Source organism: Aspergillus fumigatus, chromosome 6, assembly GCF_000002655.1.
Source record: "Aspergillus fumigatus Af293 chromosome 6, whole genome shotgun sequence".
In the NCBI taxonomy this organism is placed as follows: domain Eukaryota; kingdom Fungi; phylum Ascomycota; class Eurotiomycetes; order Eurotiales; family Aspergillaceae; genus Aspergillus; species Aspergillus fumigatus.
In genome coordinates this window covers 3168629-3182919 of record NC_007199.1, presented here as the reverse complement: position 1 = coordinate 3182919, position 14291 = coordinate 3168629, and the positions used below count along the sequence as shown (strand labels likewise).

Sequence of the window (14291 nt, the reverse complement as noted above, 5' to 3'; positions counted from 1 at the left end):
TGCTATGCTCTTGGATGTCTTCGAGCTGCTGTCTTTGTCTACCTCCCATTCTCAACCTGCGTTCTCTTTCTCGTATGCGATATGCTTCTTCGACATCTCTCCATCCACGCGTCCAAGCGCGTATACCCTCAAGAAGTGCCCCGATGGTCTCCTCGTTGTATTTTTCCGTCTTACGTCGAGTCCATTGTCTTCGCCCAGTTTTATGCGACCTGGTCGCGGTTATCTGGTCATGCTGTTCTTGCCAGGCTTCAACCCAGCTGACCAACCCATTAACTGTACCTTGAAGCCCTTCAAGGTCCGCCGTCTCTTCCCAGAGTTCCTTCTGCCTGCAAGGGAATCAGGTTGGTCAATTTGGGGCGTACGATAAATGTTTCGGTTAAGATGCCGCTCACAATTTATGCACGTCGTGTTCCAGTACAGATATGCTCTGTCTCATTCTTCGAATTTCCCGGTCACAAAGATCATAAATTTGCAGCGACTCTCTTCTGCGTTTCTTGAACTCTTCACTGAGTTCGGTGATTTCACTGAGGACGCTTGTCAGCTCCTTGATAGATACCTTTTTGGTGCTGGAAAATCCAACACCGTTATTATAATGACGAGTGCTTGGAGCATCTGGAGTCACGGCTCTCGCGCATTCCGTGCAGACACCTTTGGGACGACATCGGCTAATTTCTTGGGTCAGTCCTGGACGTGGATCGAAAATGGATTCAATGCTGTCAAGGCAGCTGCTCAGAAAAATGTTTTGCTCTTCTGAAAAACGCGTATTTTTCGATAAGAAAGCCAATCTTGCCAGTCGGTCTGAAACGGGCGTGATTCCCACCGCAGGGATCTCTTCTGCAAGCTTGGGGCTAAGGGTGTGATTCATTGTCAAATGCGCATCACACTCGTGGGTATCGGGGATCGGGTGTGATGTCTCCATGGCATTATGATTCGCTGTCTTGTATGCATGTACTTTGTTGTCTAGACTAAGTAGACGTACATAGGGGACACGTATTTGCTGTTTGTCCAATCCAATTGCTAAATCTCTCGTACGAAACGCAAGGGGAATACAAGGACATTTAAGGCTGATTGGAACCTTGAATCAAGCCCCTCCGACCTTGACAAAATGGTGCTGTCGACGCTAGAGACGCTATGCGGTGCTAAGGCAGAGAGACTCGACTAGTATTGACAAAAAATGAACTTGGATGAAATCAGTCGTGATTTGAGCATCATCAGAGCCAAAAGGAGTTCCCGGTAAGGGGGAGGGATAAGAAATATGGCAGATCATGTGAAGAGTAGTAAGAAAATAGACCGTCAGTATTCTTAATCGTGGGTAGTCCCTGTTACCTAAGGTACCTTGACCTACTTACCTAGTTATCTATTAGTCTATTACCATGCAAAAACAACATGGCTCCATAATTCTAGGAATATGATCAGAGCAGGTGCGTCCACGCTAGACCACTCTGGGACACTACTGACCAGTCCTCGAGGCTGCTGACAAGTCGTACTTAAGCAGGGATAGGCCTATTTATTCTGTTCAAAGGTCTCAATTCCTCTTTTCTTACCCCTCTGAGCCTCAGATAATCTGTGTCAGCCGTCAAACAGTGCTGTCGCTGGCAATAATTTCGTGCTACTCATTATACTCATCCACCTTCATCACTACCACCGGATTAACTCCGTGCGCATTATTTTCCCCATCGCCGGCACTTTTAAACCCCCGCAGAGAACCTTTTCCCTTCGGCACGCAAATTCACTAGACTTATCACCGAGAGGATGGCGCCGTCTGTGAGTATATACCGTTCAGACTAGTTTTCTTGACATTTGTTTTCTGTTCTGCTATTTGCGATCCCGGTCGATGCCAATTGCTGACGACTGTCCAGATGACTCAGACTACCATTGTGCCGTCCCTTGAGACAGCCAGAGATGTGATCAACAACTCGAGAACAGCAAAATACCCTCCAAATCTGCTGCCGTTGACTGCTAGTATACCAGCCGATCTGTTGACGCCCACATTAGCTTACCTGAAGATTGCTGAGAAGTGAGTCGTGGATTGTCTGGGCCTTTTGGTGTTACGGACAGCACTGACTAGGTGGTTCGATCGATGAGTAGATCGAAATTATCGTTTCTGTATGAGAGTGCGGCTACTACGGAGACAATTGGAAGATATAGTTTCGTCGGCGCAGGTACGGTGCTATTTCCTGGAGTCACTCAAGAGTCTGGACTGTGTTGCTGAGTGTGTCTTAACTTCACAGAGCCGTATAAAGTTCTCAAGACTGGGCCAGGTCATGGTCCCGAGTGCGATCCTCTCCCCATCCTTGAAAAAGAACTCTCGCAGTTTCGTGTTGCGACAGTCCCCGGGTTGATACTCCCACCGCTCACCGGAGGGGCCATCGGATATGTGGGGTATGACTGTGTTCGATACTTTGAGCCCAAGACGGCTCGGCCACTCAGGGACGTGCTGGGGATCCCCGAGTCGCTTTTTATGATGTTCAAGACCATTGTCGCCTTCGACCATTTCTTCCAGGTCATCAAGGTTGTAACATACATTCCTATTTCGGGCCCCGATTCGGAACTTGAAGCGGAATACCGTAATGGCCAAGAGGCGCTCCAGCAGACCATTGACTTGTTGCTGAGGCCAGAATGTCCCCTCCCCCCTCAGGGCCCGATCATTCCGAACCAAGAATACACATCCAACATTGGTAGGGAAGGATATGAGCGGCATGTGACCAGGCTGAAGGAACATATCTCCAAGGGGGACATCTTCCAGACCGTGCCGTCGCAGCGCCTGTCACGTCCCACTTCCTTGCATCCTTTCAACCTTTTCCGTCATTTGCGCACCGTCAATCCGTCCCCTTACCTTTTCTATATCGACTGCGAAGAGTTCCAGCTTGTCGGAGCGAGTCCGGAACTCCTCGTGAAGGAGGAGAAAGGCAGGATCATCACCCACCCCATTGCGGGAACGGTAAAGCGCGGCAAGTCTCCCGAGGAGGACGACGCTTTGGCCGCCGAGTTGAGGGGCAGTCTGAAGGACCGCGCGGAGCACGTCATGCTGGTTGATTTGGCGCGCAACGACGTCAACCGGGTCTGTGATCCTACGACAACTCAGGTTGACCGGCTGATGGTGGTGGAGAAATTCTCGCACGTCCAGCACCTTGTGTCACAAGTGTCGGGAATCCTACGGCCGGACAAGACGCGCTTCGATGCGTTCCGATCCATCTTTCCTGCAGGGACTGTGTCCGGTGCCCCGAAGGTTCGAGCGATGCAGTTGATCGCTGAGCTGGAGGGCGAGAAGCGCGGGGTCTACGCGGGCGCGGTGGGTTACTTCGGATTCGATAGCTCGAGCGCTGACGGGGCGAACCTGGTGCCTGGTGCAATGGACACGTGCATCGCACTCCGGACGATGCTTCTCAAGGACGGAGTTGCCTATTTGCAAGCTGGCGGTGGCATCGTCTTTGACTCGGATCCGTACGATGAGTACGTCGAGACGCTGAACAAGCTAGGTGCCAACATCCAGTGCATCAAAGGTGCCGAGGACAAATATCTGAGCATGGAGCAGTTGTAGGGAGAGAGGCGTTTTAGGGCTATTCAGAAATGGGATGACTATGACGGGTATGATAAATTGATAGATACAATTGGTCACAATTTGAAGGCATGTAATGCATACTCCGACTTCATTGCTCTTCAACCCCTGGTACCTCTTCGGTTCCTGCTTAAGATCGTCCTAGATATGTAAGCAGATTCTATCATGGATATATGCCAATGTTTCCAACATCGTACGTTTCAGGAAGTGTTCCAGAATCCAGGAACTTCGCCGAATCGGCCGACGATGACGTAGATGGAGATGCTCAGGGTTCCTTTCATGTCACAATCATGAACGATGATAAGCACCGCCACTCAGTAGATAATAGTGAACAAAGCTGTCTCATTTAGGATCTATTGGACCAAAGTAGAGTTTAGAAACTCTATGAGCTATGGCTCGTGGTTCTTCATTGACTGATGGTTGATGCCAAGCCCAAAAGCGTACGCGGCCGGTTCGCCACGAGACGTGAGAGTGGTATTGCAGACTCGGACTTAAGGGCGATCTGTACTTGGGGGGTCTGCAGTGTGGCTGGGTAACAGAGGATTTTGGGTATTCATGCTGGAACGGTTAATCCATGAGCAGAGCACAGGAGAGAAAGTTGTGGTCTGGTGATTTGGATATTTTTGTAGTGAAAGGATGGTATTGACCAGCTACTACTGCTTGTATGACCAGACAGGGTGCACCAATAATAGTTACAGATCTAGAGAGATGAGGGAGTCATTTAGAAATGGCGATACGGAGTACATCGAGGTCAATCTCACCTCTCGATCTAATTAGCGATTATATTAATTATTCCGTCTGGCCATTGTACTCCGCACTTCCGTGCTGCTGCCTTCACTGATATACAGGCAGTGCTTGACCTCGTCCATGCAGTAGTCTCTGCTTCTTTGGATGCTTCACTCTTCTTCCAACTTTGCTGCAAGGGTTAAGGGTTACGTTTGTCAATCAATCAATTGCCTCAATTCTGGTTCTCCTATTGTGGTTGTTGTGCAATTGATTGTACTTGTATAGATTGAACCCCCGAAGCCTCACAAGGGTACGGAGTAATCAAGCAGCCCTTTCTTTATCCATTGGAACTGTTCAGAATTCAAGAGCAAACGCACCCAATTCGTCTCATTGACAACTTTCTCGAGAGGAAGTTCTTTATCCTGCCGCGCATGAGAGAGTGCTCCTACTGAGTGAGGCCACTGCCACTGCCACCCACCGCCCAATTAATTCGTCATCAGAATCTTGCCGGAACCAAACCCAAAGGCCCAAACTTGCTGACCCGCCCGACCTCCCCCCTCTCTCTCTCTCCTCTTCCCTCTTCCTCCACGTTCATCTTTCTGCTTCGTCCGGAGGCGCTGGAGGTCAAATAATATAGCCACCAGACAAACTTCGTCTACCATCCGATTGCTTCCTGCTTCCTGCTTCCTGCTTCCTGGACCCGTCACCTTCATTTCCAAAGGCGCCGACACTCCCCCTCGCCAGAATAATTGCGGCGCATTTATTGACTGCAATCCCGTACGCGGCTTACATACACCACCGCCTGTCGCTGCTTGGGCCGTGCGATAAGGATTAAGGAGAAAAGTCGACGACCACGCCATCTATCTCTACGAGCTTTCCAAAAGCAACAACCTGGTCTCACTCTAAGACACTCCAATATCGTCTTGATTTCCATCATACGACATAATAGTTCCTTCCCCCGACCAACGCAAAGGCGAGCAATTCGCGATTCCGGCGCCTCGTTTCCCCGCAAGAATCGGGACCGCGCTCGTGTTATATCTAGAACCAATTTCACCCTCATAATAGTCCCCTTTCAAGATGTCGAAAGTTGTCCGCAGCGTGAAGAACGTAACGAAGGGTTACTCTTCAGTACAGGTCAAAGTCCGAAATGGTATGTCTTGCTTTACTCCCTTTTCTTGCTTTTCCTTTCTTCGCCCCTTCTCCTCGATCGGGTTTGGAGGGGTGGCCATAAGGCTGCTGTCGCTCCTTTCTTCATGACATGTTCGCGCTTTTCATCTATGTTGCTCGTACTGACCGGTTTCAGCAACGAGCAATGACCCTTGGGGCCCGACGGGCACCGAAATGGCAGAAATTGCTGCCATGACCTTCAGCAGGTATGATTCCGTTCTCTTTCGGCATAACCCAGATCCAGGCTGACGGTTACGACTAGCCCGACAGATTTCTACGAGATTATGGACATGCTCGATAAGCGACTGAACGACAAGGGCAAAAATTGGCGCCATGTTCTCAAGTCATTGAAGGTATTAGATTATTGCCTGCATGAGGGATCCGAGCTCGTTGTTACGTGGGCCCGAAAGAATGTCTACATTATCAAGACGCTGCGCGAGTTCCAATACGTGGATGAGGACGGGAGAGATGTTGGCCAGAACGGTAGGTGGTCCTGCGATGAGTGTTTGCACGACCGGGTAGACCCTTTGCTAACGAGCGGTATCTCTTGTCTCGTACAGTTCGTGTTGCGGCAAAGGAACTTACCACCCTCATTCTCGATGAGGACCGTTTGCGCAGTGAACGATCCGACCGTAAGCTCTGGAAATCACGGGTGAATGGACTGGACGAGTACCAGAGCCATGGGCCCGAGCCTTCGCGCCGATCCGACCGACGGGAGCGTCGTCGACCGGCCGATGACGAAGACATAGAGTATCGCCTGGCTATCGAGGCGAGCAAGGCAGAAGCCGAGGAAGAGCGGAAACGACGCGAAAAGCAATCCATGATGGGAGAAGAAGATGAGGATCTGGCCAAGGCGATTAAGTTGAGCAAGGAAGAAGAGGAACTGCGGAAGCGGGAGCTGGAAGAGAGCAATGCCCAATCGCTCTTTGACGATACTCCTGTGGCCCAATCCCAGCCCACCGGGTATAACCAGGGATACCAGCAGCAAGGCGCTGTCGACTGGTTTGGCAACCCCATTAACGCCCAACAGCCTCTGTCTACCGGTTACTTGAACAACCAATACGCACAACCAACTGGATTTCAAAACCAAGTCACTGGAATACCCAATGGGTACGCCAATGGATTTCAAAATCAGCCAACTGCATTCGACCAGAACCCATACGGCCAGCTTCAGAACAACTTCTTGCAGCCACAAGCGCCACTCCAGCCTCAACAAACGGCTTTTACGACGAACAATCCATATGGCACCGACATATTCTCCCAGCAGCAGCAACAGCAACAGTACCAGCAGTATCAGCAGCAACAGCAAGCACAGGAGAATGTTTCGCCGGCAGGTAGCAACAACCCGTGGGCCCAGAGCGGTAACCAGACAGCGAATGCCTTGCAACCCATGCCTACCGGGTCCAACAACCCGTTTGCTGCCCGCACTCAATTCCAGACTCGGCCCCATACGTCGACGGGACCTCCATCTCTTAACACACTCGCGGAAGAAAGAGCGACCAATCAGTTTACTTCCTCTCCTAACCCCATCGCCAATTTCCAGGCCCCAGCACCTCCCAAGAGCACTCCCCCACAAACGAGCAATCCTCACCACGCCCGTCTCAATGCTCTTCTCGCGACCGGCGAGGGTCAGGACACATTCGGCAACGTCGGCGATCTACGTATCCCAGCCCAGCATACTGCTCCAGGCACCTTCGTCAACTCTGCCGGTCAGGGTTTGGATCGTCTGCGAGCCACTCACACAGGCAACAACCCCTTCTATAACCAGCAGCAATTTGTCCCACAGTCGACAGGCTTTGCTCAATCTTCGAACAACCCTTGGGCGACTCAGCGCCCATACCAGCAGCAGCCTCAGGCTGGTGGCAGCCTGATCGATTTGTGAAGTGCGCACAGTTGATAACTGTCTGTTTTCCCCATCAACTCTGGGTTTGAGGAATTGTTCGCTGATTGGGATACCACGGTTGTTTTTTTTTCCCCCTTCATATCTAGCTTCCTTCGCTGATTACTGATCTTCTCTTCTTCGGCCGGGTTGATGAATGTCCTGTTACTTTGATGGCATTGTGAATATACAAGAGATGCCTACTTCTTATTCCCTCTTGGCCCCATCTTGCTCATCGCTCGTCGACAAGATACACGACTTATTCTCTCATCAACTCCATAATTACTCGACCTGGCCCACCCTGTCCTTTATTGTCCGTCTCTGGCCTACCATTTCCCTTTGTGATGTAGTCGTCTTTATCGCCATACCTACTACCGCTTACATACCTATTACTTTCTACTGTCAAGAGATGAAATCTCTACTGAGATGACTTGCCCGAGATTGCGTTGAATGGAGGTGGAAGATAGTTTCTATCTACCTTTCGTAGGTATAAGTAAGTTAGTATCTTATGGCCACGAAGGTCACAGAGTATCTCTAGATATCAATTGTTGAATATAAAAAACTGCAAAGTCCAATGGAACGACGAGAACTGAAACACCGATCCTACCTGATCCATGCCTCAAGCATCGAGATTACCAAGTTGAACCATGTACGCCAGGGTTACTTGAAAATCATTTCAGGAAAGCACCGCTCCTCCGGTACCACCAATACCATGTATGTACCTATTCACCAGGAAGCCTTTCAAATCGAACCAGCCGAACAACCAACCATATAGCATGACATGTAGACCACCCGAGTAAGACCGCGCCGAAACAAGCTGTGCGAAAAACACCAAGGACCGAGGACCATGTACGATGGAATCGAGGCATCGAATGTGCCTACGGAGACCTCCAAAGGGAAGATGGACGCTGAATGAAGCGCACAATAGATAAATCAGCCGCCCCGTTCGCCGAATTTTCTGGCCCACTCCTCGTATTCGCGTAGTCCGTCGCGACTGACGCTGGGCCTGATGGATTTGAGACTGGCTTCGAAGTCGTGGAAGCGGATGGGACGGATTTGGTCCATGGGGGTGTGGAGGAGGGCTTCGCCGAGGTTGCGGAGAGGACCCATTGCGGCGTCTTTGGCGAGGGCGGTGATGTCGGAGCCGGAGAAGCCTGTGATTGTTGATGATCACGTGAGTATTGTAGATAAGGAAATAGAGTGGGGAATAATGATGATGATAGAATTACCCTCTGTGACATGAACGAGGACTTCAATATCCTCGTCATCTAGTTCGTGCACCTGATGGCTCAGGAGCTTGCGGAGCTGTTGGTCGCGGACATGGTGCTCGGGCAGGGGGATGTACTGTCTGCGGACGAACCGTCGACGAGCCGCTTCGTCGATATCCCAAGGCATGTTGGTCGCTGCGAGGACGAGGACCCGACTAGGGTCTCCCCTGCCTCTTTTTGTTGATGGCTCACGGCCAGCTGCTGCTCGTTGAAGGTCCGACCACTGGATCAGAAACTCCGTCTTCGATCGCCGCGATGCTTCGTTTTCTGTTCCGGAGGAGCGCGACGAAAGGAGCGAGTCGATCTCGTCAACGAAGATTATGGATGGAGCCAATGCTTTCGCGAGCCCAAACAGCGCTCGAACGAGCTTCTCGCTCTCGCCGTGCCACTTGGACGTTAATGTCGAGGCAGAAACAGAGAAGAAGGTCGACTTCGACTCCGTGGCTACCGCCCGAGCGAGCATCGTCTTACCTGTTCCCGGTGGGCCGAACAAGAGCATCCCTCGAGCGGGTTCACGAAGCCCAGAGAAGAGATCCGGACGAAGGAACGGGTAGACAACGGCTTCTTTGAGCGCTTTCTTGGCAGCATCCAGTCCGGCAATATCATCCCAATGGACCTCGTCACCTCGAACAACGATATCATTGAGGATCTGCCGGGCCGCATTAGGGTCTATGCCCTTGGGCAGTTTGTTCATGATACTCGTAATGGAACCGTCCTCGTCTTCGCCTTCTTCCTCTAGTTCCTCGTCCGCGTCTATCGACTTTGGGCCTGTTGATTCTTGATCGCTTGAAGGCGGTGTAACTGTATGCGCAGGTTGTGGTTTGCGTCGGATAGAACTGTCCGATATCTCCAGTTGCCTCATGGAAGGACTCAAATCCTCAGGTTGGGTTCGGGAGACAGGCTTTCCTGTCGACGCGGAGTTGACCCGGGACCCGGATGTGGCCTTCCTTTGTGGGTCGTCGGAAATGCGCGTTGTGGTCTCGGGTCTCGTTTTTCTGACAGGTGAAGAAGTTGGGCCAACATTGCTCGACTGTGGATCCTGAGGTGAAGCTCTGAGCGCAACAGGTTTGGGTCTCACGGAGGGCCGAGCACTACTCTGAGGGTTGTCAACCGGACCCGACGATGGTTGGGCGACCGTCCTGCTCCGACTGCCTGACGGCTGCCGGGCCTCACCAGCCGGGGAGTGATGAATTGATGTTAAGGTTGGCACAGGGATTGTGTTACTGTTTGTCCGTCGCGCAGACCAGCCAGGTCGAGGCTCCCGGCCATCTGAGTCGTCTGCCACATTTTTCTTCGACACAAGCTCATCCCCAGAGTGGGACCTGAACTGACCAGAATCTTTCCGGAACCCAGAGTCACTGGAAATGCTCTGCCGCGAGGATGTTGCAGCGGCGTCACTTGCTAGATTCCCAGATGCTGAAGGGAGCCGGTAGATGTTCCCCCAGGCTAAACCCGCAGCCTGAGACGCAGCCGGCCGCAAATCCTTCCGCCGGAGAGTATCCCTGTTTTTGCTGTGCTTCTTGTGCCCGTCCGACTTCCGCAGAGTGGTAGGCATTGTCTTCCGTTTCTCGGGGCTCGAGTTGCGAGACTGGTTTTTGGCGGACGAATGCGATGGAATTCGTAATGCCGGTAGGCTAGTCGCAGACGCAACGCTGCTGTCTTGGATAACCGATTCCGAACTCCCCTGCGTCACCGGTGCTGGACGTCCTGGGATCGGCGGCGGTCGAGATAAGTCTGTATAATCCACTGGAGGTACCGTCCCGTCTCCGATCCAACCGGGTGTGTTCGAAGTAGGTGGTTTCGAGGCCGATTTGCCTTTGAAGAATCGGTGGCTGATACCGCTCGTGGTGGGACTGTCCTTCTCCTGTGCTTCCTTTCTGCTTTCACGGAGAGCTTCCAAGAGATCCACTCGCTCTCGGCACTGGAGCTCTAACTGGCGGATCGAATCTTGGAGCGCTTTTTCGGTTTCGTTCTTGGGTGTGTAAGTCGATGACAGTCGGTATGCGTTATGGTAGGAGATTGTGTCTAGAGCAGAGCGCCATGCTCTCAAAGCTTCATCTTCATTGTTCTAGAATATTAGAGCGGGTTAGTACTTGGATAGAAGAAAACATCAATTGACATGGAGCGAATAAATCCGAAATAGGAAGGGCGACAGACCTGCCCCTCAAAGTATACAGCCGTGGAACACGAGAGGTAGCACTCATCGTACGTCTTCTGCAGCGAAGACGCGGCAGGCTTGGAGCGCATCATTCACGCCGGCGAAAATGCAGGGCCCGCCCGCATCAGCCATGCGATCGACCACAGTTGGAGTGCGGAGGCGAAATTGTAGGGTTGTCTGACACCGAGGGGGCGATGTCGGAATGTCCAGAGGCGGTATGGGTGGCGTGGTAGAGTTGGGATGAAGAATTGAATGGACAGATGGAAGGGGAAGATAGAATCGATGGGCAGTGAGTCTGGGGAAGAACAGACGAACAGGTGGGTTGTTGGAAGTCGATGGGATTGCTGATTTGATTTTTCGTCTCTCCTCGCGTGACGTCGTTGGTCCGCCGGATCGAGGAGACACTACCCCACGGTGATACTACGACTGTCATCGGAGTGATAATACCTTAGATCCTGTGACAGATATCTGCTAGCTTCTTGATCTTCTTCAAGTTTATCTATAGTATGTAGTTTTTGAATGAGCTTGGGCCAATCATTCCGTCTATTGAGTACATATTCAACCAGGGACTGGGATCAAGTGGATGTCCCAATTAATAACCGCAGGGAAAGCTTTCCTGCCTGCCCAACGCCAGCACAAGTATAGGATACATCGGTCAAGCGGCAGAACACTTTGATTTAGGAGCTCACATTTTCGTCTTGAAAATCTCGTTAAGAGGAGCTGCCGCAAGTATGTCTCCAATGAAAGAAGCCCTTCTATATCAAGCCCAGAACACCCGTCCCAAAGAGAACTTATGCACACAATATCTGAACGCATAAATATAAATCGGAGAAATGTATCGTCCACGAGGTAGTCCAAACATCGGGGGTGCCTGAAATCCAGAACCGCCTCGGCAGGGGGTGCGCAAAGCAGAGCGGCAGATGAGGTGGGTAACCAGAGTCGGAGGAAGACGAAAAGACATGTCAAGACAAGGGGGAATATGGAGGAAATATAAAGAGCACATTGGCAAAGCTGTCTGTGACCGGCTAGGACAGAGTATTCCCAACCCGCGGGTTTGCTCTCTCCCTGTTCTTCCGGTACCCCTTCTCTTCCGCAATATGCATCGAAATATAGCTTTTGAAATTTTTCACTTTTTTCAGTCTGAAACCCCATGAACTTTCAACATTTGCCGATGGGAATCGATTAAAGTCGGAGAAATGGCAGGTATGGTTGCATCTATGTGACAGGGGCCGTTGCGGGTAGGAGCTCGAAAGTCTCACTCCTGGCGTTTGAAGTAGGCCTTGGCCATCTCGTAGGAGGTCCTGTATGCCAATGTCAACTCTGAAACCCTGTTCATGCGCGGATAACAACGTACCAGCAAATCGCAGTGCTGGGCATCGTGGAGATGATGCGGGGACGAGCGCCACGTAGGAAGCCTCTCCAGCCAAACTGGCGCTTAATGATGGCCGCCGCATTGAAAAGGCCCCTTGCCGATCGAATCTCCTCATTCTGAGCCAACCCACGTGTCTGAAGAAGCGTCTTCACAACGTCCAAAGGAGTAGTAAGACCTGCAGCGAAGGCACCAGCGAGGCCACCAGCGATGCAGTGGGTGAACGGGTCATATTCATGAGATGGGTTCATCACTTTCGAGATTGACTCGTACGCCACGAATTGAGTAGCCGTGAAAGGCACCGTCATGCAGAGTGTAGTAGGGTATGAGACGTAGAATGCATGCAGACCCTCGGCGCGGTAAACGGACGTGGCGCATTGTAAAAGGCTCTTATGTACGGAGCCATGTACTTGCATCCGTTGCTTGATGACTATTTCCAGGTGTCAAAGAAGTCAAATGGGTCAGTCCATCGAAGATGACTTACCATCGAATGGGTTCATCAGAGCATCGCTGGCAATGGTGGCCGCCGCTCCACTAGCGGCTTGGAGAATGTCAGTATTCTTTCCTGCGTCGATAGAATTACTATTTGAGCACTTACCGGCAGCAAGCGGATGGTGGCCCTCGTCGACATTTCCACCGGCCATCTCCTTGACAACCTCGTAAGTACCGAAGTACACTGCATGCGCCGGACCTGCCGAACCAGGATTATCAGCTCTTCCTCATTCCCCGAATACATCAGTGTTATGTTAGTCTTTACCTGCACCGACAATCACGCTCGAGACCCCCTTCCATAACGTCCGCCACCCCTCGATCCGGTAAATTGTGGAGACCGCATTGGTCAAGCCTGTGTAGAGACCTCCTGTTGTAGGATGCAAAACTTGCATGCGCGTCTGTCCGTAGCCACCCCGATTTAGTTACGCGTTCGAAAGTGATCTAGGAGAAAAATTGTCGTCAAGCCCAACATACCTTCAATAAGTCTACCGGGTACATGACAGCGTGTTCCTTCCCATCCAGTCAGTATCGCCACGGAAATCGCAGAAGTCGCAATCCTTAACGCCGACATACCATTATCCCTGCAAAGGCACCAGCCAACATGTTCCGGCCAAGGCCATAGTTTGAGGGAAGGGCTTCGTAGCTATTGTTGAATAGAGGTTAGCAGTGCGTCGTTGGTATAGGCAGTGCGACTGGAGGTGAGGGAGTCGACTCGCGAGAAGTAAGCTTCCGAATGCTTTCTTCTCGCGGTATCGACAGTGTTGCAAATATGGAGTGGTGGAAATCCGTGCTGAATATAGCGACGTACTCATATTCCTGCCCTGGGATTTGCTCGGGGACTGCCATTGAAGCTCTAATACCTCCGGACGCAGCCGGAGCCGCACGAAATTGAAAGAGGGTGAAAGAAGGAGATGGGAGGCCAAGAATGGGTGCCTCGAGCTTGTCCGAATGTTCTTCTCAATTTGCTGATGATAACGGGCTTTGGCAGTAGCGACGATTGTCGGTTGGATTGAGTCTACGGCGAAGAGGAACGAGCTGGGCGCAGAAAAAGAGTCGACAACGAGGATATGGAGCTCAAGGAGACCTCAATCAAGGTGAGTAATAGGAGACAGATTTCAATTCGTGAAGCAAAGAAGAGGATCAGATGTATGGAGGGCCTAATTGATCGGGAGGTTGACAATGTTTCTGGAAAATCCAGGCTGGGGAAATTATTGCTCTTTTTCGTTTGTTGCGCTAAAGTCGAATGCCGCGGAGCTAAAGTCACTACTTTTGCCGATGGATTGAACACAAAACAACTCGGATCAAATCAATCGAGAGACGAGACGTTAATGACTTGCTTGCAAAGTTGAATACGGTGAGACGGAATGTATTATATTTGAATCTAGATCTAGCACATATCGCCCTAACATGATATACTACTGTCTCCGGGCGCACCATCGTGATTAGTTGCTAATAATGAGGTCGTGCCTCCGCTGCTTAATCATCCATTAAGCCCAGACTATACCAAGGTTCCGATGACGGAGATTTCTTCAGTATACTCTAAACAACTTCAAATATCCTAGATATGCTAGCACTACAGGTAAAGATACAATGACAGCAACAACTCGAATTTTACATGCAGTCAGCGCGTACTTCTCTCCCTGAAAAAAACCCCGTCAGCGTTTCTGCCTGCT

General features: G+C 51.1%; 5 protein-coding genes across 5 annotated transcripts; 3 read left to right on the top strand and 2 right to left on the bottom strand.

Annotated features, from left to right (window-relative positions):
* Positions 1-4: 4 nt before the first annotated feature.
* On the top strand, positions 5-754 carry AFUA_6G12590 (uncharacterized protein; the record flags this gene model as incomplete). The annotated part of the gene is made up of 2 exons (XM_746044.1): positions 5-358; positions 416-754. The coding sequence occupies 2 exons, from the start codon at positions 5-7 to the stop codon at positions 752-754; spliced, it is 693 nt and encodes a 230-aa protein (XP_751137.1).
* Positions 755-1365: 611 nt separating this feature from the next.
* trpE (anthranilate synthase TRP2) lies at positions 1366-4031 on the top strand. The gene is made up of 5 exons (XM_746043.2): positions 1366-1421; positions 1470-1764; positions 1860-2017; positions 2089-2162; positions 2232-4031. Exons 2-5 carry the CDS (start codon positions 1753-1755, stop codon positions 3539-3541), a joined length of 1554 nt encoding a protein of 517 aa, XP_751136.1. The 5' UTR covers positions 1366-1421; positions 1470-1752; the 3' UTR covers positions 3542-4031.
* A 1331-nt stretch (positions 4032-5362) lies between these two features.
* AFUA_6G12570 (epsin) lies at positions 5363-7334 on the top strand (the record flags this gene model as incomplete). Its single annotated transcript, XM_746042.1, has 4 exons — positions 5363-5435; positions 5589-5658; positions 5715-5935; positions 6013-7334. The coding sequence occupies 4 exons, from the start codon at positions 5363-5365 to the stop codon at positions 7332-7334; spliced, it is 1686 nt and encodes a 561-aa protein (XP_751135.1).
* Positions 7335-7722: 388 nt separating this feature from the next.
* Positions 7723-11143, bottom strand: AFUA_6G12560 (uncharacterized protein). The gene is made up of 3 exons (XM_077805101.1): positions 10757-11143; positions 8561-10667; positions 7723-8485 (listed from the first exon to the last, which is right to left on the bottom strand). The coding sequence occupies exons 1-3, from the start codon at positions 10847-10849 to the stop codon at positions 8265-8267; spliced, it is 2421 nt and encodes an 806-aa protein (XP_077661232.1). The 5' UTR covers positions 10850-11143; the 3' UTR covers positions 7723-8264.
* Positions 11144-11210: 67 nt separating this feature from the next.
* On the bottom strand, positions 11211-14020 carry mrsA (putative mitochondrial carrier protein). The gene is made up of 8 exons (XM_746040.2): positions 13427-14020; positions 13192-13261; positions 13093-13128; positions 12884-13016; positions 12725-12817; positions 12611-12667; positions 12112-12556; positions 11211-12058 (listed from the first exon to the last, which is right to left on the bottom strand). Exons 1-8 carry the CDS (start codon positions 13462-13464, stop codon positions 12013-12015), a joined length of 918 nt encoding a protein of 305 aa, XP_751133.2. The 5' UTR covers positions 13465-14020; the 3' UTR covers positions 11211-12012.
* Between the last annotated feature and the right edge of the window lie 271 nt (positions 14021-14291).